At 37.9% G+C, this 24667-nt stretch overlaps 1 protein-coding gene across 1 annotated transcript in view; it reads left to right on the forward strand.

Moving 5' to 3' along the window:
• The window catches only part of RASEF (RAS and EF-hand domain containing), a 118392-nt gene that overhangs the window by 63536 nt on the left and 30189 nt on the right, over window positions 1-24667 (forward strand). The window contains exons 5-14 of the mRNA XM_036739199.1: window positions 423-500; window positions 2161-2276; window positions 6289-6357; window positions 7520-7604; window positions 9520-9611; window positions 13244-13478; window positions 13807-13944; window positions 14070-14217; window positions 17075-17156; window positions 21124-21238. Coding sequence (XP_036595094.1) covers window positions 423-500; window positions 2161-2276; window positions 6289-6357; window positions 7520-7604; window positions 9520-9611; window positions 13244-13478; window positions 13807-13944; window positions 14070-14217; window positions 17075-17156; window positions 21124-21238 — 1158 coding nt within the window. The remainder of the gene's footprint in view (window positions 1-422; window positions 501-2160; window positions 2277-6288; window positions 6358-7519; window positions 7605-9519; window positions 9612-13243; window positions 13479-13806; window positions 13945-14069; window positions 14218-17074; window positions 17157-21123; window positions 21239-24667) is intronic.

Genomic DNA, 24667 nt, shown 5'->3' on the forward strand with positions numbered 1-24667 from the left:
TTACCAGGAAAACCCCCAAATGGGGTCACAAAGAGTTGGACATAACTGAAATTACTGAACAATACCAACCACCAAATGCATAAACCGGATGCCCTAAAAGTCTGAATGTTGCCATAAGCTTTAACATTTGTTACTTCTTTCTTCTCTCCTTTTCCTCTTTTTTTCCCTCCCTTCCTTCCTCCCTACTTTTCCCAGGAAATTCTGTAGCTTCTCATATCACTGAGTTAAACAGCATAAACACCTGGTTGTAGTAGACACGGATATGAATTAAAATAAAAATTTCAACAAGTTTTAGCCATGAATTCTTAATTTAAAAAAATTTCCCCCTTATGATGAACTGACATTGTATGCAGAGATGTGAACCTTAATTAGCTCAACCTGAAGTTTGTTGATAAACAGATGTATTTTATTTTCTCTTTCAGCTGGAAGAACAGTCAAAGACCTTAAGTCAAAAAGAAGATGTGGTTGCATTAAAGAAAAGAATTTATGATTTGTCAACAGTAAGAATTACATTTCCTATTTAAGGAAATACTTTTCATGTGGGATGACCCTTTTCAAAACATAACAGTGCTGTTATTTCATGGCTACAAGAATGGAAGCTTAAAAGAAAATACAAACAATACTCGTTTAAAAATTGCTCCAAGGTGCCTGTGGACAAAGGTGCTTTTTGTCATGGGGTTTGTTTTACAGATAACACATAGGAGGCACTGGAGTTTTTGGACTCTTAACAGGTTCACTTTTGATCTGGTCAGATAGGAAGGATGGGGAGACAGCTTTGGAAGGGTCAATAATCTTATTTTAGTCTGCTCTTTTCAAGAGAGAGTTGCTGATAATGGGAGCACCAGTTCCCAAAGCATTCCCTAATAACCCTTCTTGCAGAGGTGGGTAAGAAGGGGGGGCAACTACCCCTATGTCTTGATGGGATCAGTTGAGACAGGCACAGCTTGCGCACTCCCCTAAATCTCCTCAAGCCTTGATGGGGGCCGGTCAAGGGACACACAGATTCCCCTATGGGTTCCCCCATTCACTAACCGGTGCCCACTTGCCTTATAGGGCAACAGACAAAGACATCTTGCCAATATTAAGCTCACAGGTTAACTTTAGCAATATCATCATTGTGGGCAAGCATAGTAAATATCAATTATGTAAACCCCATATCTCATGGCACAGTCACATTAGGACTGTCTATTACTATGGTTCTAGGAATTACTATCTATGATCCCTGGAGCTATTCTGGGAGTTATTATCTAACACCTGGAAAATAGACATTGCCGTGACCATGGATCCTGAGAAACTGAACTCTAAAAAGGATAACAAAATTTTCCTTACAGGGTTCTCTTGTCACAGTATGTTTTAGGAAGAAGTAGTAAATTCTTCATAGGAAAAGGGGCCGAGATTTGTGATTTCCTTGCTATAAGGGATCCTTACTTGAGGAAATACCTCCTACTGATCTAGGCAGACACCTTCTCTGTGACTTACAATCGTGAAGAGTTGCCTAGAGCATTAAAAAGCTTAATAAGTGCCAGGGTCGCCCAACCCATACGTGTCAGAGGTGAGTCTCGAACCCAGGTCATCTTGGCTTCAAGGAGAGGTCTTTGCTCACTGGCCACTATGCCTATCTGCTCTACACTAGCTTTATTTTTTCAGAAAAATGTTACCACTAGTCACTTGTTAATATCCAACCTAAGTAATGAAGAGTCTCCAAGGATGGATAGTCTATGTAGAAGATCGCTTTTTAAAATGTGCAAGTGAATATTTAGTGGTAGTGCTTTATTTCTTGTTAAATAAATTTGTTATTTCTGATATAGATTTTCATTTTCACCAAGGAGTATTTTGGAAAAAGTATATCTTTTGTTCCTTTTTACAAGTACGAATGTGTGTGTGTGGTGTATTTATACGGGTGTAACTCTGGGACAATAGAGGGAATGGAAACGGGGAATACAACTTCAGGGATTTTGAGTTTGTAGAGTTTGAAATTTATGTGATTACTCAATTCAGATTTTGATGTGTATTTTTTTACACTGGCATTTTTTTAAAAAAAGGAACTTCATCCATATTCCTTTGATGTGTTGCATGAGTCTTCCGAGAAGTCTTTTTTTCCCATTTTAACTTGGTTAAAAAGCATAGTAACAAATAAATTTAACTTTTCTTTTCCTTTAGGAAAATCAGAAAGTTAAAAAAGATCTTTTAGAAGCACAAACAAACATAGCCTTTCTTCAGAGTGAATTAGATGCCTTGAAAAGTGACTATGCTGATCAAAGTCTGAATACAGAAAGGTATGGAATTTTGCATGTTATTTTCTTAATTGGGAAAATTAAGTATGTACTTTGGTGTTGGTAAGGGTATATGTGTATGTGTGTTTAAATATATTTGCAAATATTTTGTTTTCTGTCTCAATAAATGGCTATTAAGTTACATTTGTAACAGTCCTTTCTTTAAGGAAATAAGATATAAAAATATGACTAAAAACAAATTGGGGAGGAATTTAGTCACCTTTGATTTTTATCAAAAATAGTCTTCACTTTCCAAAAAAGGCTCTTTAAATAGGTATCCCCTTAGCATTTATGAGGTTTTTTATTTATTTTTCTGTTTTTGAGACTATGTCTCTCTATCTTACCCAAGCTGGAAGTACTACTGGCTCTCTCTCCTCTCTCGTAGGCTTGATCCCCCTTACAGGTTAGTGCAGAAGGCTTGTTCTGTTCTGTTTCTGAACAGGGCTAGTTTTGAACTTCCTTGGGTAGCTTGGTGCAAATCCTGCCCCCTAACTAGTGCTCAGTATGTGTAACAGCAGTGCTGCTAGCAGCTGCTGTGGAGGCGTAAGATATACAATAATACCAACAACACCAGCACACAGGAGGGCTGCTAGCACAGGTACTTTGATCTGATTTTCTAAGGAAAGCTACTTTAAGGGGTTTACAATCTCACTTTAATTAAAAATACATATATCACTCACTTAGTTTAGGTGAAAAAGTCAGCACCCTGAACTTCAGAGAAAACACAAACAGAAATTACAAGCATAAATTATATAAACAGAGCAAATAACACAAATCAGCAGACAGGGCTTCTAATTGTCTGACCATAGCAATACATACATAGTTACCAGAGAGAGAGAGAAGCACCAACATCTGAGTTTTCAAGCTGGAGGGCTCCTTAACAGCTACCCAGAATCTTGTCTGATCAAATCATAGGAACACTCTTCCAGTGAGTGAGCCCCCAAAGCAAAATGCTAACCTCAGAGTGTATATATACACTTCTTCATGGTCAGCACACAGAGGGCATCACAACCATGTGACTCAAACTCATGTAACTTAGGCTTTCTTGTGACTTTAGCTCAAATCAAAGGCTCTTGATTCAAACAAAGACTCTTCAAACAAAAGCAAGACTCAATCAAAGGCACTTGGTTGCCTTAGTGATGAGAAGCACTCCAAAAAAACAACAAAACATCCCACCTTGCTTACCATTAGAGTATGTTAGTGCTAAACTTGGTGGGGACCTCCATTTTCTTTATTTTCACTGCAGTTTACAACTCCCAAGCTTAAGCACTCCACCAGCCTCAGCCTTCCCAGGAGCAGAAATTATACATATGCGTGCAGCAACGTGTTTGCTTGAATTTTTTTTAACAGATTGATAATAAACTAGGAGCCGAGAAACAGAATAAAATATTAGCCACTTAAGAACTGCGGCTCCTTTGAAAGCAGGGACGTCATCTTTGTATTTCTTCTACCAGGAGCTAGTACAATACTTTACGAGATCCCTAGCATCTACTAAAAATATTTTGTTTAATTGAAGATAAATTTTTTTTCTGAAATTATAATATAGTTCAATAGGAAAGTACAATTTAACTTACTAAATTGGATTTGTACAGAACTTTTGGAAATCATATATATTACATGAATTTAATGAGGTACATCAGTAGTTAATTTTGCCACAATGTTCTACATCCCAATTTTAAGTCGTGGTGATTTCTCTCCTTACTTCCTATGATTAGTTGCTTTTAGCTGCAAATATCCAAATGGTATATAACTTGGCTTTTTCCCTATGATTCATGGAAACTGCTTTAAGAGGAACAGTGCCACCCTCTGAGTTACTAACACCATTTCCTAAAAGATCCAAGTGTTCTTCTTCTCATCCAAGTACTGACTGTCTTTGTGCTTAGTTCCTCATAACCGTGCCAGATGTGGTAGCATGGTGTCCTGTCTGGATGGGTGTTAATAAGTTGAGAAGTTCAGGAAATAGTTGCTAATATTTTTTTTTCTATTCTGAGGCTTAACAGTGGCATAAATTTTATTTAAAAGGCTCTCGATAGAATTACTGTGAAGAGTTGAATTTAGAAAAACAAATTGGATTGTGTTCACATTGATAATTCCATACCACAAAGCGACAATGTTTCAAAAGCACTTTCTCTGAAAAACTCAGGGTTTTGTATTTCTGTTTTTTCCCCCAGTACCTATTAAGTCAGACACAGAATGTATTAACTTAGTACAAAAAAGGAAACTAAATTGTAGGGAGATTAAAAGATTTGAGCAGTGACATCTACCTCCAAAGTATAATTTTCTATACTGTTATGAAACAGAATTTTTTTTTTAAAAAACTGAAACCGTGATTACTTTGAGACTCCTGTTAAGGAAATTCTATTACCAGTACAGATCAACAACCGCTCTTTAATTTGGTCTTTGAGAGTCTCCTGGGGCATTTAAAGCTTAAATGACTTAGCCGGGGTACTATGTGTCAGAGTTGGGACTTGAACACAGGTCTTCCTGACTCAAGCCAGATCTCTATCAATGTTACCACAATGCAATGGTTGCCTCATGAAATCAAGTTCCTAGTCCTAATGGCAAGGTTGTTCTTAAAGTGTTTGTGTTGAGTAACACTCTAGAACTATGTATTTGCATTAGAATGGGGTGGGGGTGGGGAGAAATGTCAGGAAAGATCGGTGAGGTCATGTGGAATTTGTTTTTCCTTCTTGTGTAAGGGAGACTCATCTCTGTTTCAATTTATAGGGGAAAGAACAGATAATACTAGAGAGAGAAGGGGAACTCATGGAAGAAGCAAGACTAGAGGAATGGAAGATGAGGTGGGACTGAGAACCTTGGAGGAAGGATTAGTCTAGGGAAGGCGACAAAACTCTTCTGCTAGTGGAGAAAATAAAGTCATAACTGAGGGCCAGAGAAAGAAAAGGGAGGGTAGGAAAGGAGAGAGAGGGAAGGAGAGAGCAGGCAGGAGAGAGGGGAAGAGTGGGGATCTTATGTTGATCCCTTATATCTCGGTCAGGTAAGAAGAGAATTCGGTTATATTAACAAAATCAGAGGGTAAAGTGGAATGTGAGGTTTGGAGAAAATTGGGAATAGCCAGATTTCTTGGAGGGATATAAAAAGAAATTAAGAAGCAATTTAATAAATGTGAGCAAATTTATTAGCATGGATCTGTAATGAGCCTATTCAATATGGCTTCTTCTATCAACACTTTGTGACCTCGGAGCAGGGGTAAAGCATGTGGATTTGGAGGAAGTGTATAACATAGGAATTGGGATTGGTACGGTTAGGAAGACAATGAAGAGGGTGAAGAGAGAGGTATGAGTTAGAGCTCTGTTGAGTTGCCATGAATTACAGACTAATTATTGCATCAAATGTGGCTGTGAGGTCACTAATGCTCATGGGGACTGGTAAAGAGATTTTCCCTTTCCGCCCTGCTAGTAAGAGTATGAAAAGCAGATTGAATCAGTTTGTGAGAATGAAGAATATATCAGGTAAGAAAATTGTAGCTACTTAGCACAGAGGCAACTTGATAGCCTGGTGGATAAAGTGGTAGGTTTTGTTGGAGTCAGGAGGACCTGAATTCAAATTCTACCTCAGACACATACTGTGTGACCTTCGTAGTCTTATTAGATTCTGTCATCTGTAAGATGAAGGGTTTGATTTTAATGACCTCTAAGATGTTTTACAGTTTCATATGTATGATCCTATAAATCCCTATATCCAAGGATAGAGTATATGATAGATAGTTACAAAGGGTGGCTGTACTTGGATACCAGGTGTGGAATGGAGATGAAGGTCTTTCACATCTAAAGTACTAAAGGCACCTTGAGGTCAGGGTGGCAGATGGATGATGAAATTGACTTTTGAAGTCAATGAGGATGAAGGCAGCAGACAAAGTGGAGGAGAAATATGGGCCCAGGAAGTGAAATCATGCAGGAAGGTGGAGAAGGTCCTACCGGGTGGTAATGGAAATCACTGAAAATAGAGAGCTTATCCAAAAATTCTCATTTAAATGCAAAATGTAATTTTACAGGGACCTGGAAATAATCAGAGAATATACAGAAGATAGAGATTGCCTTGAGAGGCAAATTGAAATGCTTCAGTAAGTTCCTATAAATTATCTTCATTATATGCTATTTTCACTGTTCCTTTTTCATAAATGTTATGTTGTGTGTACAGTAGAATAATGGACTGAATCCTGAGGATGGAAATGCAGGTAAATATGTGTTTCTTGTCATTACATTTTATTCAGCACAATCACTTAGCTCTTTGAGATAACTGAATTGCAAATTAAGCATTGGTTTTTCAATAAATAGGGGATGGGTCTCCAAAAGCGATATTGGGATATGGCTGAGTGTTTCCTCTTGGCACACACAGAGTGTCCCCAAAGTCTTAAGGCACCTTTAAGATTATTAAAGAATTCTCTACTGATCCATTTTCTCTAAAGAACAGTGACAACTCCCCATGTTAACAATAAACTATTGACTACAAAGGATAGTTTATGACGAACCTGCAGCCAATTATTTAGATTATCTATGTGCTGAAGCATATGTAAGTCTTTCTTAAGTGAGGCGTGTTGTAGGGAGTTTTCTCTGAATTCCTTCTGGTTGCATCTTTGTTTTTCAAATGATTTTAATAATTTTATCTAAAGACTATAAAGACCATCTACTTTTGGAAGCATGCATTGGTATTCATCTCATTTAAATGGTGAATTTTAAGTATAGAAAAGAGGAGAAAGAGTTGAGTAAGCTCATCTGGCCACAGTTTTTGGCTTCAATGGATATTTAGTAGTTTTGCTATTATGAAGGTAACTAGTTAAGTCCTGATAAGCAGAGGTAATTTAGACTAGATGTGCCCCTGACCATGCCAGTTTTAACATCTCCAAGTGTTCTAGTTACGTCAGCCGTAACAGTGGTAATACCGGCCCTTCCTGAAATAATTTGAACCCTACCTAAAGTCTTGGTCTAGTAGAAATGGCACTGGATTTAAAGTTGGAGGGCATGAGTAGGAATTCCCCCTCTGCCTCTCATAAACTTTGTGACTTTGGTTAAATCATTTAGCTTCTCACTTCCAATTTCTCTCTCTTTAAAATAAGGGGGTTAAACCAGGTGCCATCCATCTCTGATATTCAGTGATTCAGTAAAGAGGAAAAAAGAGAACTTTGTGGAATACTATGCCATATTTTGAACCTCATCGTTTGAAAAAGCAAGTTTTCGCTTTTAGGCCTTTTTAATTCCGCTCTAATTTTTTTTTTTTTATTGTAGAACAGCCAACAGAAAACTACATGACAGTAATGATGGATTAAGAAGTGCACTGGAAAACACATATAGTAAATACAACAGATCCTTGGTATGTGTCATATTTTTATAATCTGCTTTGTAATTGTCTATAGTATACGGTATCCTGGAGGCCTATCTTCTTAGCAGAAGCCTCTGATTATTGACAAAATATAACAATAACATACTTTTACCAAAAGGAAGAAAGATGCTAGCAATTAAAAAGGGGACTTTTGTGTTTTTTTTCCCCAAACACCATTAGATGTTGTCTTCTGTTGTTGTTTTTAATCGTGTCCAACTCCTCATGACCCCATTTAGACTTTTCTAGGCAAAGATGCTGGAGTAGTTTACCATTTCCTTCTCCAGCTCATTTTATAGATAAGGAAACTGAGGCAGACAGTTAATTGATTTGCCAAGGGTTACACAGCTAGTAAACGACTAAGACTGGATTCGAACTCGGGTCTTCTTGATTCCGGTCCTGGCATTCTATCTACTGCATCTCCTAGCTGTCCATTGTCTTTTTACGTACTGCGTATTTGATATTTCAGATTTTAATAATTATTCTCTACAAATTAATAGTCATCACAGGGAGAAATTATTTTTTTGAGCTGTGTTAAATAAACATTTGATATTTGAGAAACATTCCCAGATTATTTTCTGATCTCAATTGTATAACCAACTAGCTATGTAACTGGGAGCAAGTCACTTAGCCATCTCTAGGCTTTAGGTTCTTTCTTGGTAAAATGATGGCGTGAAACTTAATGGTCTCTAAGTCTTCCTTGGGCTTTAGTATTTTATGATTGAAAAACTTTTACTGCTACTCGGCCAGGCATCGATTTTTCTGTAAGTTAATTATTGTAGCTAAATGCACTAATTTCAATAGAAAAGCATTTTGGGTCCATCTCTTCTCCATAATGGCTTATCTCTGCTGCATAGCAGAGTTTGGAAGTTGGAGTTGGGTTTGGAAAAAAGGTCTGTGAGGAAGGAGTTAGAAAGCTGGGATAAAAGGTCTTGTCAAATTTCAAACCAGAACGTGACTAGACTTAGAGCTATGGAATTTAAAATTCATTTATACAAAAAAAGACAATGCCAAGAAGATCTTCCTTTTTGGAATTTTGAATCACTGTACTTTCCACCCCGCCCCACCCCAGTATTTATGGTAGTCGCATTTCTTTTTTAATTTAATTTTTTTGAAACTTATTTATTTTGGAGGAGGGAAGGCAGGGCAATTGGGGTTAAGTGACTTGCCCAAGGTCACACAACTAGTAAGTGTGTCAAGTGTCTGAGGCCGGATTTGAAATCGGTTCCTCCTGACTCCAGGGCCGCTTCTCTACCCACTGTGCCAACTAGCTGCCCCAGTAGCTGCATTTGTAATGGCTCTTAAAGAAACAGTATTATACACAAAGTATTACTATTAACTTATATGTATGTGGTGATGTATGTTTATAAAGAATTTTCATGTTAACCCATTTGACCCACCCTGTGTGGGAGACAAGGCTATTATTATCCTGCTCCAATGAAGTCCTGAGAAATTAGGTGATTTGCCCAAAGATGCAGAACTAGTAAACAGGAGAGGGCGGCTAGGTAGTGCAGTGGTTAGAGTGCTGGGTCTGGTGTCAGGAGTATTTGAGTTCATACATGGCCTCAGACACTTACTGGCCATGTGACCCTGGGCAAGTCACTTGACCCTGTTTGCCTCAGTGTCCTCATCTGTAAAATGAGCTGGAGAAGGAAATGGCAAACTGTAACAACAGCGTTGCTTGCAGCTGCTGTGGGGGTGTAAGACTAATAACACCAGCACACAGGAGGGCTGCAAACCACTCCAGTACTTTGCCTAGAAAGCCCCAAAAGGGGTCAGAAAGAGTCAGACACAATTGAAACGACTCAATAATAAGAAGTAAGCAGGAGAATAGTGAACCAACACATAAGTTTTTCTTCCCTATTTCAAAAAAGCTTATTTGATTAATGAATGTCTTTTTTTTATACAGCGTATAAATAATATATCACCAGGGAGCACACTCTCTAGAAGCAGTCCCAAGTTTAATGGTGGCCATTCTCCTCAGAATTTGCGGTATGACAGGTAGGTTAACATCTGCTGTCTTTTCATTTTAATTCTGCACCTAATTTGACAAAGAAATAAAATATTTCTTAATAAATAGAATGACAATATTTTTATTAGTCTTTTCTTTCTTCATCGTATCCCTTGAAAATAGGATAATAGATAGAATTTTGAATGGAACTTCAGATTTTATCTGGCCTGTTTCCTTAAACTGACCATTTAAAAATTTGTTTTAAGCACAGTAACTGAAGCATTCTGGATATTTTTGTTCTTTGAAATATTTATGACGGATATATTTATTGATGTTACCTTAATATTTATTGATTTATTGACCTCATTAAATTTAGGGGTGAGGATCTAAACCTGTGATTTCCTTAGTTTTGGGGACTCCCCATGTGGGAATAGCTCCCTGGTGCAGACCTAACTTTACATCTTAGAGAGTTTTCAAGGCACTGAGATTAAGGGGACATGGTCATATAGTTAGCATGTGTCAGGGACAGGACTTGAACCCAGTTCTCCCTAATTCTAAGACTGGCCTTCAGCCCACTACAGTAGTAATATTAAACTAAACTAGAAATGGATCCCTGTGGGGCACATACTGACTTAGAAAAGCACAAATTAACATTACCTGTGTTGTATCCTATTTCTGTTTATTTTGTTAAACATGTTCCAATTACTTTTCAATCTGGTTTTGACTAGGGCTGTGAGTTTGACACCTCCTTATTACAGGATACCATCCCTTGCTAATAATACCAGTTAGCCTTTATATAGCACTTTGAGATGTTTAAAGTACTTCATCTCTGTTATCTAATTCTCTCAAAAACCTTCCAAAATAAGAGCAAAGCAGACCTGCAGTAGCTCAAAAGAAATGTGATGTGTGCAAATTTAGAGACATTTCCACTCCAAATGTTCATTTGGGCTATTTATGCCTGACCTGTGGTAGAGCCTTCTGAACTTTTATTGGTCTGATTAGACACATTTGGAATGTGTACCTTGACCCTGACGTAGTGATGTCATTTGGTCCTCTTTGAGCTTGAAGGACAAAAAACCAACCATGAATGGTACTATCTCCCATTTTGCAGAAAACTATAGTTTAGCAAGACTTGCCCATTGTCACAAGGCTCCTAAGTGTCAGAGACACAATAGGATTCTAGGGACTCCAAACTTTCTTTCTTTCTGTCTTCTTCTTTCTCCTTCCTTCCTTCCTTCTTCCTTCCTTCCTTCCTTCCTTCCTTCCTTCCTTCCTTCCTTCCTTCCTTCCTTCCTTCCTTCCTTCCTTCCCCTCCTTCCTTTTTTCTTTCCTTCTTTCCCTCCTTGTCTCTCTTTTTCTTCCTTTCTTTTCTTTCATTGGTCTCAGTAATGAGTCATCCAACTTAAGGGTCATTGGCATAAAAAGAAAATAAATTCAACTTCATTTATTAGTGGTTTGAGAGTTTGAGCCTTCCAGAGAATCTTGTGTTTTTAAAAGTGATAAGTGAAGAGAAAATTAGTCTTTTACTGTTCTTTGAGATATCATTATTGTTTAATGTGATGATTAAATGATTACGTAGAATGTAGCAAAAAAATGGTTTATGGAAGCCAGTGGTATCATAACCTAGCCACAGAAAGAATAGATTGAATGTTCCTCCAGATGACTAACAGAGGATGATAGCCTTCTGCTCTTCTCATACTTGGTATATGATATTGAAGCTATTTTTCACTATTTCCAGTTTTCAAAATTTTAGAGATCACGTAGTTTAAGCCAAGAGAGATAGTTTCTGGCAGCAGTGTTCCTAGAGACTTTGAGCCTATTTTTCATTTCAGTCACTCAACTTTCCAGAAGATCTTGAGCTTCTTTTGTTTCTAATCAAATAAGCAAAATAGTTTAAAAAATTGAATAATTGACATTGTATCTCTGATATTTTGAGGATGAAATGTTCCTTTGGGTTCCTACTGGAGTTTGAAGAGAGAAAATTATGATCTCCATTTTTGACCCAAATTTTAACCCCTTTTCATAGAGAAGAAGGTACCTCCATCCCACTTCTAGAGTGAGCTATATGAGAGCATTGTCCTGTCTTAACTTCGTATGTCCCTTAGTGTCATATAAGGGGCTTTGAGTTCCTTTACCATCTTAATCACCCTTCTGTGTATACTCTTCAACTGGGAGACATCTTTTTCTCTTCTAAATTGTTTTAGGGCTGAATACCATACATGTATGTGTGTGTGTGTGTGTGTGTGTGTGTGTGTGTGTGTTTGCGAGAGAAAGTGAGAGTGTACAACATAACACAACAACTTAACAGTGTAACATGGTGAAGATTTATTAAGTACCTACTGTTTAGAGAACATTGTACTAGGTGCTAGGAAGAAATAAAGTTCAGCTATGACAGGGCTCCCACTTCTAGTGAACCTAGAAAATAATGGGATATATTAGGCAAATGACTATAATGACAAAGAAAAAAGTCTGTGAGAGGTCTGAGGGAGTGAGTTGTTACTAATGGATAGAGAAGAGTATGCGGAGATCAGGAATGTCTTCCCGGAAGATATAGCATTTAATTTAGTCTTTAAAGGAAGAGTAGAAATTTAGCAGAGGAAAGGAGGGCATTTTAGGTCTATGGAACAGTATGAGTACGGTCAAGATGGTGATAAGACACAGAACTTAGTTTGGTAGGGGGCAGAGAGTTGTTCAGTTTGACTGCTCTATTTGTCAGTGGGAATAATTGGAGTGTGTTGAAAGGAATAATTCGAGGTAAGGCTGAAATTGTGGGGTGGTGTTATTTGGTTATTTACTTACTTGAATGTCAGGTAGATTGGCCGTAGGGAGATGCTGAAAATATTTGAGCAAAGAAGTAACATGACCAAATCTATATGTAAGTAATTATTCTGCCACTAATAGGGAGGATAGATGAGAGGGGAGAGAAAGTAGGAAAAGAATTATCTGCAAAGAAGACATAATAAGAATCTTAGAGGTACTAATGTGAGGGCCTGTACTAGGGTGGTAGTTATAAGACTAGCAATTAGAAGATAGATTCCACAGATAACTGAAGATATGGAATTGATTAGACTTAGGACTTGAATAGATATGAGAATTGAAAGATAAGGGAGAATCACTGATAACACTAACTTTTACAAACATGGGAATCTGGATAAATACCAAAGGCAGAAATGGTAGAAGCACAAAGCAGATATAGAGGGAAAGGTGTAATGAACTTATTTTAAGACCTGTTAAATTTGAGGAGTCAGTGGGGCATTGCATTGGAGTTGTAAGATCTTTAGATCAGAGTTGCAAATAAAGATTTTACCAGAATAATATCCGATATTTGTGAAGGGATCTCTATGGCCATCTGGAACAACACATATGAGAAAGGATTTTGAACTAATTTAATAAAAATAACAACAATAAATAGTTAAATTTAAATAGCACTTTGTGCCAAGGACTGTGCTAAGTGTCCCACAGTCATTATCTCGTGTGATGTTCACAACAATTCAGGGAGTTGTGTGATACTGCTATCCCCTTTTTACAGATGAAGAAATTAAAGACAGATTTATCTTGCACAAGGAAAATAGAGGTCTTCTAGTTTCCAAAATTGAAATTACTTTCTTGGTACTGCTTAACCTGTTTTGAGCATTGTGAATTCTTCATTAAAACGCTTATCCTCTTTCCCATTTATCATCAGGTCATCACGTTCTTCCTACGTGGATGAGGATTGTGATTCATTAGCCCTTTGCGATCCAATGCAGAGGATAAGCTGTGAGGTCGACAGCCTGCCTGAGAGCTGCTTTGACAGTGGCCTGTCGACTTTGAGAGATTCTAATGAATATGATTTTGAGGTGGAAGACAAGCATCAAAGGAGTTTTCAAAGGTCACAGTGCACGCAGGAGAGCTTTGGGGGTGATGCGTCTGATACAGATGTAAGCCCTGGAAATAATTGATCTGCTAAGACCTTTGATGAAAAGAAAAATTAACCCCCTGTTTGAAATTAACTAGCCTCAAGAGTTCACAGGAACCAAAGGGGTTTTTAATGAAGTTATAAATGTTAAACAGGATCAATAAAACAGTAGAGTTTCTCTACCCTGGCTTAAGAAGGACTTCCTTACTGAATTGACACAGTTCAGCATCCTCGACTTCCATACTAGATTGGCACATGCTAATTAATGACATTCAGTGCAGTTTGTATGGTATATCCTTTTGTTTAAATGCAGCTCTTTCATTTTTAAAAATAATATTTTTTTGTGTCAGGTTCCAGAGATACGAGATGAAGAGGCCTATGGTTCTGACAGCATCAGTACGATATTAGACTGGAAACCCTCAGAATCTGTTGCCGAAGGGAACCTTGGTACTTCTGCAAGAAAGCCTATATCAGCCCTCTCACCACAGGTAGGTATTATTTTTGGGCGATGTCTTTTTTCATGCCCTCTGGTAATTTTCTGTTTCCTGATACGAGCTAGAAAGATAAGGGGCAAAAAGTAATTAAAATTTTCTCATCCTGAATTTTCTTTTAGGCAAGCTTGGCTGATAACGACCGTAAATATCCTAGCTCAGACAAGGCATATAAAATTGTTCTTGCTGGAGATGCTGCTGTGGGGAAGTCCAGTTTTCTCATGAGGCTTTGTAAGAATGAATTTCGAGGAAACACCGGTGCCACTCTAGGTATATTTCCTAGTTTACCTGTTGAAGAAAAAGAATGCTTTCCTCCACTTGTTGTTTAACTTCTCATGGAGATCACACATGCAAAAAATACAGTAGAAAATCCTTGGAACCTCTTCCTGTTCTCTAAAAATTTCTCTATTTTGCAGAATGCTTCTCTTTTATTTTTAAGACTGGGTCTCTACTTCACCCAGGCTGAACATACACAGATGACTCATATACCCAGTCCATTTCTAAGTGGCATGGGGGCTTTGACCTGCTCTGATTCTCACCTGGGCTTGATCAATCTTCTTCAGCAACCCAGTCACCCCCCACTCCTTGGGATTGACCTTATTAATTCCAAACTTAATGCAGATGTCCTCTAGGCTTAGCTCATTGAATCTCATAGTTCCAAAGCTCAAGAGATCTCTCCCAGATTCATATGGCCAGAAGAGAGGAGGGGTTAGCATACTTTCTATTCTTCACTATCACTTCCAGAACACCTTTTCCCCCATCATAGCTGCAACCATTTATCCTCTATTAAAGCACATGACATTTATTTCTATAACCCTTGTTCCATCTATGTTCCTATCTTTAAAGACTTCTTGGTTTTTCTCCCATCTTTCTCAGTGAATTTAGTCCCTGCCCCATGGTCTTTCTCTGTATTCCACTCCTTGGCATTAGATTTAAGGGTTAGAATCCATACTGAAGCTCTTCTAACAACCCAAATGCAAAATTATTCAGCCTCCTCTAATCCAACAACCTTGCATATTGCACTTCAGCTATACGCGATCACTATCACGTATTGGTCCTCGCCACCTCTCAGAAGTGTGTCGTCTTCAACATCCTGAACTTTGAAATTCGACTCCCTGACCACAGCTTCCTATTCTTTGGATTCTTACATTTAGCCTATATTTTCCCCAATGCTGACCTCTGTTTTCTTGATTCTTCCCCCTTCTCCCAGTTTGCTTCCATTACTCTGTTTTTACTTACCTCCACATACCAAACACTGACTGCATGGTGAACATTTCTTTTGTTTCTTACTGTCTTTCTTGCCACATTTGCTGAAATCCTTTCTGGGTAACTCTGACCATCTTTTTATGTCTGAACTTCTGTGTTGCTATAGATTATACCTGTTACTAATTTTCATGCCATTGGTAAGGCCTTTCCCGCTATTCAGTAGTCATCATATGCTACTCTTACAATCTCACTGTCCAATTTACCGTTGACTTTTCCAAGCCTGTCTCTCAGTCCTATGGCCTCAGCCAAAACCCCACATTTCTGCACATTCAAGTAGATAACTTAGCTGCTTTCTTCTTCTTCATGGAGGTAGATACCTTCCTTCAAGTCCTTCCATATTTCTCAAAATTTCTCAGCATCGTAGCCCACTGTCTTTTTTGGTCTGGTCATAAAAGAATTGTCCCTTATTCTATAAACTTAATTCCTCTACTTGAACCTTGAACACTATTCCACATTCCCTTCTCTGGGTCCTTGCTCCAATATTGACTGGAACAGTGGAAGAGTCACAAAGATTTGAGTTTGAATCCTACCTTGGACACTTCCCCACTGTGTGATCCCGGGCAAAGTAGTTAACCTCTCTAGGCCTTACTTTCTTCATCTGTAAGTAAAATGAGGTGTGTGTGTGCACGCATGCGTGTGTGCGTGTATGTGTGTGAGATTTTTGGTCTCAAAGGTCTTTTCCAGCTAAAAATCTATGATCCCATGATTCTTTTTAGGCTTCTATAGTCAATGCCTGCAGATACACTTGGGTTTCCTAATCCTAACCCATCTCACTATTATTCAGTCTCTTTTTCCTGTCTCCTTTATTAAACTTCTTCAAAAAGTTCTCTATGTTTTATGCTTCCCCTGACTACTCACTCTTTCCCTAACCTTTTATAACTGGGCTTCCACAACATCGGTATTAAATTTTAAAATTGCTCTTTCCAGTGTCACCAGACTCAATGGTGTCCTAACCACTGCATCCAAAGGTCTTCATCATAACTTCTCTGTAGCATTTCATACTTTTACCCTGTCCCATCCACTAAATACTTTTCTTCTCCCTTGACATCTGACCCACCATCTTCTTATTTTCCTTTTATGTCTCTACTTCTGCCTGGTTCACTGGCTTTGTCATTTTCTTGACTGCTTAAGGTTAGCAGTTATTAAGATTCTTTCTTTTGTCTCTGTCTCTGTTGACATTCTTAGCCATCTCATACATTCCCATGACTTCAACTATAATTTCTGTACAGATGACTCCCAAACCTGGGTTTCTAGCCCTTCACCCCTAATTTCATCTTTGAGTGCCTCTAAAATAGTTTCACCATCTCCTCAAACTCTGTATGTCCAAAATTGAGCTTATCTTTTTCCTAAATTTGTTCTTCTTTCTGACTTTACCTGTCAACCTATTTATATTTCATTTCATAGGATAAGGTAAATTGTTTCTTCTCGTGCATAAGGCTAAAATTTCATTTCAATGTAATTTATGATGGTATTTTAATATTTAATTCAGGTCATTGGAGTGTTTGTGTTTTATTGGTGGAAACAAGCCTGAAGAAACTAGCTCCAAATTAACCAATTATATTGCAATAAAAACCTTTTTGTCCCATAGCCCTGGAGCATACCCATGCCCAAGCCAGTCTTAGATCAGAATGGGAAAGGAGGCAAGAGCGTACAGCTCACTGCTTATCACCGTTGGAAATACACCTTGAAAGTGTTCCACACTGATTAGGTCAATGGAGTCATCTTTATGATTGACTTTGCATTTTACTTTCGCACAGTGTTGGGGTGATACAGGTGCCTGTCACGTCTTGAAGTGGTCTTTAAAATCAAAATAAATGGAAATATTGACTTCTTATTCTGGGCCCTTATGCTTCTTTTAAAGGAGTTGATTTTCAAATGAAGACTCTTATCGTGGATGGAGAGCCTACAGTCTTACAGCTCTGGGATACAGCTGGTCAAGAGAGGCAAGTGCCATTCACAGATTTCACAGTTATGTAGAGAATTTCTGAGGAAAACATGACAAATGCTTACTCGATTGTTTGCTCATTTTTTTATGTCCTCCAGTTCCATTGAAAGTCTGGCTACTGTTTCCTCCATATTCCATCCTTTCTCCCTCTTCCCTGCTCTTCTGCCTCTTCATTTTTATATGTGGTAGATGAAGTGACTTTTAGCAACCCCCAAGTTTGTTTGGTTAAGAAGGCTCCAGAGTCTCCTTTTTTTTTTTAAAGAAAGATTCAAGCAAGGTGCCTTTTCCTTATGAAATGCTAATGTGGGCAGCTGCTTAGCTGTGAAAGATTAAAAATGATGTATTTTCCATGACACAGTGAGGATTTTGGCTTCACTTCATTGAAGAAAGGGAACCTTCCAGCTCTTCTCTGTACAAGGGCAGAGACACTCATCAGAACAGACCTATTTCTGTAGGAATTGTAATGCATGCTCATTGCCGTTGACTCAAAAGTATTAAGCTAGAGCTTCTTATCCTGTCTAGCCTCTCTGGGAACAGAATTCATCAGTCTAATCTGAAGCAGATTGGGCCTTTCAGAATTCAAGCTAAAAGATGTATAACTAAGGTAGTCTTTCTGATATCAGCTATGTCAAATCTGCATGAAATCCTGACATCACATATGGAAGCAAAGCTGAGGCATGCCACTTAGGAGCTATCTCTCCCTACTATTCCCTGCTAACCCTCTTCTTCCTTTTAATACTCAATGCCCTCTAACTTCCTCTGTCTCAAGCCCACTTGCCTTGCTCCTGTGGTGTCAGGTTCAGTGCATGGCGGTACCTGGTGCTGAAACTCTGACCAGAACCAGCTCTGCTTATGACTTCCACTAGAAAGACCATACTCTTATCCTGTCTTTAATTTGGACATGGAGAAGCACCGGTGCTAGAGGCTATTTTGCAGGCTATATGTTTTTAAAAAATTGTTTCTTGGAAGATAATGGAGTAGGTCAGAAGAGTCTAAGCTCTCCAGATTTTCCCCACAAACAAGACAAAACAGCGCCACAGGGGGAACATAGAGCAGTAAAAACAAACAGGAGTTGGGGCAGAATAGTAGTCCTCCTGGTACACCTGGGAGAAAAATCCCAGGACCTAGGTTTGGTCCCTGTGAAGTGTAAACACCTCAAGGCTAGTTCCAGTGAAACAGCCAGCAGGGAGCCCTGGGGGGTGGGTAGCTGCGTTGGGAGGTAGCCTTGGCCTTAGCTACAGGAACTGTCACTCCCCAGGCAGTGTTGGGAGTCTGACAGCTAAGTGGGGGAAGAGTTAGTGAGCCTTTGCTGATAAGAGATGCTAGGCTCAGCTGTGCTGCAGACATGGCCCTGGGCCAGAAGGAGCAAGAACCCACACACAACCAGTGAGTGCAAAAACAATGGGGTGGGGGTGTGCTGTCTGTGGGCACTTATAAGAGGGCAGAGTTCTTGGTTTCAGTTGTAGGCCAGAGGGGAGAAGGAAGATCTGTGGCCAGAGCCCTTCCCCACCCCCCCAATATCCCAGGAGTAGAAGTGATTACAATAACAAACTACTATAAATAAAAAAAAAATGAGCAGGTCAAGGGGAAAGGACCCAACCATAGAAAGTTACTAGGGGAATTCATCTTCCTCTTCAGAGGAAGTTACTGAAGCAAAAAAAAGCCTCTTGTACCCCAAAGAGTGCTTCAAATGGTCACCTGCCCCAAAAGATTTCATAGAAGAGCTTAAAACACTTTAAAATCAAATGAGAAAGATTGAGGAAAAAATGAAAAATAAGAACAATCCAGGACAACCTGGATTATGCAAAGAAAGTCAACTAATTAGAAAAGGAGATCAGAATCTTAAGGAAGAAAACAACTCCTTGAAAATTAGAATTGTGCAAGGGGAAGCTGATGGAGTTATAAGAGACCAAGAAATAATAAAACAAAATATAAAGAATGAAAAAATAGAAGAGAGTGAAACATCTCATAAGAAAAACAACTGATCTGGAGAACAGATTAAGAAAGGAAAACATAAGAGTAATTGACTATCCGAAAGTTATCATCAAAAAAAGAATCGATACAATAACGCAAGAAATAAGGAAAATTGTTGTGAAGTGTTAGAACAAGAGGGAAAAGTAGAAATAGAAAAAAATCCACCAATCACCACCTGAAAGAGATCCTGTGAGGAAAATCTATAGGAATATCATAGTCAAATTCTGAAACCACCAGCTCAAGGATAAAATATTAAAATATTATAAAATATTACAAGCAACAAGAAAAATCAATTCAAATATGGCAGAGCCATAATTAGAATCACACAAGACCTAGCAGTGGTGACACTAAAAGACCACAGGTCTTGGAACACTAGATATTGAAGAGGAAAGACCTAGGGTGGTGGCCAAAAATATCATACCCATCAAAGTTAAGCATAATCTGGAACAAAAAAAGAAAAAAAAAACAGCTGGATATTCAATGAGTTGCCAGACTTTCAGGATTTTGTTACAAAAAGACCTGAAATCAATAGAAAATTTGACATACAAGATCAAAGTGAAATATGAGGTAAATATCAAAGACTAGTTACGAGGGACCCAATAAGAATTGAGACTACTTTTTCTATGAGGAAATGTAAATGGTATTATTATTAGTAATTGGTTAGTTCAAAAGAAAGATTGGGGTAGAGTTGAGTATGATGTGATACCAAAAAAATAAACCTTTTAGGAAAAGGTAAAAAGAGTAATTACCTTATACAAATGAGGTGTTAGAGGAAGAACTGACACAGGAATTAGATGGGGGAAGAGGGCAGGTAGTAATCTTACTCTCATTGGGAGTGGGTTAAAGATGGAACAGTATATATATATATATATATGTATATATATATATATATATATGTATAGAAGAGCGTAACAGTCTTCTAAATTCAGAAAGAAATAAAAGGTTAAGGGGATAGGGATGGAGGAGAGGATAAGGGAGGAATTTTAGGATGGAGGGAGAGCATAAGATGGAGGGTAGGTTAAGTAATAGGAGGGTAAGATAGAAGATAAAAGTAAAGTAGAGTAGTCAGGAGGGATATTAAATAGGTGATACACACAAACATTATGTAAAGATCAAGAGTAGAATTTATTAGGGAGAAAAGTAGAGATAATAATCAGACAAAGTTAAGGCTAAAATAGATTTAATCAGAAGAGAAAAATGGGGAAACTGCACTGTGAGTCAGCCATATTAATCAATGTGGTTTTAGACTATTTAAAATAACCAGGCAGTATAAGGTTGGAATATTGCTGTGGTATAGGAAATGCTGTTGGTGGACTTAAAAAAATAGGGAAGGACTTGGACCTCTGAAGGAAGATGTTATCTACCCTCAGAGGAACAGACAAACAAGTATAGTGTGATCTTACACAGATGCCTATGAATGTATACATCTATATATGAGTATGATTATAGATATCTAAGTATATGTATGTGTAAGTGTATATATGTATATGCACATGTATGTATGGTGCATAGGTATGTGTATACACACACACACACACAGAAATATAAATGTGCTTAATTGTAATCTTCATGAAGGGAAGGAAGGGAGACAAAAGAGTAAAGTAAGAAGTGCACTGCAGGGAACAATAGAAACCTTACAAGGAAGCAAAGAAAAGATGGATAGCTCAGAATACAATGTGTAGTATTCATTATATATGCTATCTTAAAATGGAAATTGATTACTGTATGTTTTGAATCCTCTTATGTTCTGTTGTGTACATGGAAATGATTTTTTCCTTTTCTTATTTTGTATTTAAGTTTACAATGTTTCTTTTTCTTATTGTGTATTTAAGTTTTAGTACTTAAGTTTTTTTTAAAAAAAGAAAAAAAATGTTTCTACAACGAAGTCCTTTCTTTCATATAAAAGAAGTACACTGAAAGGTCAGTGAGAAGTGAGAGCATCAGAGTAACTGATCAGGACCATTGCTTACATACTTTTTTTTTCTCTTAAGATTCCGAAGTATAGCTAAATCCTACTTTAGAAAAGCAGATGGTGTGCTGCTGTTATATGATGTGACCTGTGAGAAAAGCTTCCTAAATGTACGAGAATGGGTAGATACGATTCAGGTAAGATTTGTTCAGTCAACAAATGTTTTTCCAATACCTATTGTGAGCCAGGCCCCATGCTAGGCATGGTGGATACAGAGTGAAAAAAATGCCAGTCTGCCCTCAGGGAACTCATATTCCTATATCCTAGTCAGAGAGATGACATATACATTCAGGCTATCCCAAAAGTCTTGGTGCAGTTTTCGGATTTAATGGCTTGAATTAGGATAGCCTGTGTAAGCATGCACAAAATAAACAAAAGGTAATTTTTGGAGGGGAAGCACTAGCCACTAAGAGGGATTAGGAAAAGAATCATTTAGGAGTTAATGCTGAGCTTTGAAGGAAGTTAAGGTTCCTTTGATGAGGCAGAAGAAGGGAGGGAGTACTTTATGGGTATGTGGGCAGTCTGCTAAAAGACATAGATGGGAGGTGAAGTGTCATGGGTCAGGAACATCAAGGAGACCAGTTTGGCTTGACTTTAGAGTGCCTGAGGGGAAATCTTGTTTTCCATATGTGTATATATGTATATATGCACACATGTATATGTGCACATATATAATGCACATATACATGTGTGTATACATACATATACACATATGTATGTGACTATACAGGCATATGTGCAAATATATATTTATGTGTGCATACATATGTGTGTATATGTGTTTATGCGTGTGTGTGTGTGTGTGTGTGTGTGAAGTGTAGAGTCAGACTCAAGCTTAAGGAAAATCACTTTGGTAGCTGAGTGGGGGTTAGATTGGAGAAAGGAGAGACTTGGGGCAGGGACACCTAAGTAGGCATTCAGGTGAAGTGGGATGAAGTCATGGTTGTTGTCCTTCATTCTCAAAGGGGATCAAAATGATGGAGTCAAGGTGCAATGTGTTTGACTGTGGCTAATCAGACTAATATGAGGTTGGAATACTCTACCACAAGTCAGGCACAAGTAGTTCATAGGAACATTTGGAGTGGAACCAGTTAACCAACTGATGAGGTCCTAAACTGGGGGGGAACCATGTGAGTAGAGAGAAGTAGACAAATCTCTCTCCCTCCTTCTCTCTCTCTCTCTCTCTCTCTCTCTCTCTCTGTCTCTCTCTGTCTCTCTCTGTCTCATCTATCTATCACATATATAAGCATATCATTGCGGAAACCCAGTTACAAAAGGGTAACATCGGTGATAAAACCTTGAGAAATTTCAGTTTCAATCTTCTCCACTGAAATATCATGTAATGGATGAGAAGCTACCAAATCATCTTATCAGATAGAGGATGAGTCTGTTAGTCAAGAGTTTCAATTTGCATTTAATGGGCTTGGTCTCTTCTACACAGAATGCTGAGCAGATTTTCATCAAAGCTAGGATGTTGAGAGCTTCTGGGAACAATTCTGAATTTTGAAGATACACACCCTTTATGATATCTCAAGGTGGTGAGGTTAAAGTTAGAATTCAATATTATTTCTTGTTGCCTCCATGTCAGAGGAAGGCTAGATGTACTGGTTACCCTTCAGACTAGTGGATGAATACTTAAAAAGACCCTTGGAGAACAGTCTATTACAGTTGAAGTGTAATAGAAGCCACAAACCAAAAGATAGCATTTATTTTTTCAGCAGTATGGAAAGAATATTTAGTCCACACACTGGTCTTTCCAGCTGTATTCGTCCTTGTGGATCACAGTTGTCTTCAGTAGTTTCATCTTTTTGAGTGAACTAGAATCTCTATTTCAGCTTGTGAACTTGGCATTTTTTTCCTTATGTCTTTTTTATTCTAAAATTAAAAAAAAAACATTTGAAGGAGGTGACTTTTTCTTTCCAGTTTAGATACACCAAAAATTCCATCAAAAGATACACCTTGAGTCCCATTTGTGGTTCAGCATGATATATTTAAGCAAAATGATAGTCATTAATTTTTGAATGATAGGCCCTCTATAATTTTTTAATAAATGTCAAAGAAATTGAGTATGTGAGTGGATGTTACACAAATGGCAGTCAATAAACATTTATGAAGTATTAAATATGTGCCAGACACTGTGCAAAATACTAGGGATGCAAAGAAAGACAAACAACAATCTCTGCTTTTGAGGACAACATGTAAATAAAAAGGTAGATAGGGGATCTATCAAAGCACTTCTAGAGAAATGCAAATTAAAGCAGTTCTGAGATTCCATCTCATATCCATCAGATTGGCAAAGATGACAAAAAAAAGGAAAATTACAAATGTTGGAGGGCCTATGGGAAAAAGATACATTAAGACACTATTGATGGACTTGTGAATGGGTGAAACAATTTGCTAAAAGGAGGAAGACAGTGTATCCTTTGACATAGCTATATCACTACTAGGCATACATCCAAAACCTATCAAAGAAAGAGGAGAAAGTCCTTTATGCACAAAAAATGTTTATAGCGCCTCTTTGTGGTAGCAAAAAAAACTCAGAAACTAAGGAGTTGCCCAGCAGTTGAGGAATGGCTAAGTAAATTGTGATATATGAATATGCTATAAGAAACAAGGAAATAGATGATTTTAAAGAGACATTGAAAGACATATAAACCGATGCAGAGTGAAATAAACAGAAACAGAAGAGCATCAAAATTATAAAAATTAGCAATTCTGAAGACTTTTTATAAACTGATGAAAAATAAAATAAACAGAACCAAGAGAACAACGTATACAATTAAAACACCGTAAAGACAAACAAATTTAAAAGCTGTAAGTACTATGATCAATACAGTGACCATCCATGATTTCAGAGTACTAATAAGCTCTTTATTATACAGCTACTATGTGCTGGGAACTGAAATAAGCTCTGGAGAGAAAAAGAAAAAATATTCCCTGTCATCAAGGAGCTCACATGTTACTGGGGGAAATGACAAGTGTGTGTCTAAGTAAATACAGAATGCATGCAAAGTAAATACAATTACCCAGTGGTGCTATTGACAGCTGAGAGTGAAGGTGGGCCAGGAAAAGTCTTCATGTAGAATTTACTTCTTGAAGGGAGTTTTGAAGGAAACCAGGGAACCTCAAAGATGGAGGAGAGTATATTCTAGGCATGAGGATGCAGCCTGTGAAAAGACATAAAGAAAAAAGGTAGACTAGAAATTATTCAGAGTTTTGGTCCCTGGTACCAATTTTTGGTCTGTGGTAAAAAGTTCATCAGTTAATGTGTCATGGGAAGCTACTGCAGAGGACCAATGAGCTATGGTCTGAGTTGAATATGAGGAATATACCAGGCTGGATCGTATTTGGGAGATTGTTGTCACTAAGGGGCCCCAAACTGTCCACCCCTGCAAAAAGTCATCTTTTTAATGTCAATCTTTCTCTCATCTCCAGTATCTCCCATTATAACTCTTCCATAATTCATGGAACAGTATGTTCTCAGAAGAATAGAATTTACAAGTGACCCAAAAAACAATGGAGTGTACATTTATTATCCTAGTAAGCAGGCTTCAGCGTATTACTAA

Source organism: Trichosurus vulpecula, chromosome 9, assembly GCF_011100635.1.
Source record: "Trichosurus vulpecula isolate mTriVul1 chromosome 9, mTriVul1.pri, whole genome shotgun sequence".
In the NCBI taxonomy this organism is placed as follows: Eukaryota; Metazoa; Chordata; class Mammalia; order Diprotodontia; family Phalangeridae; genus Trichosurus; species Trichosurus vulpecula.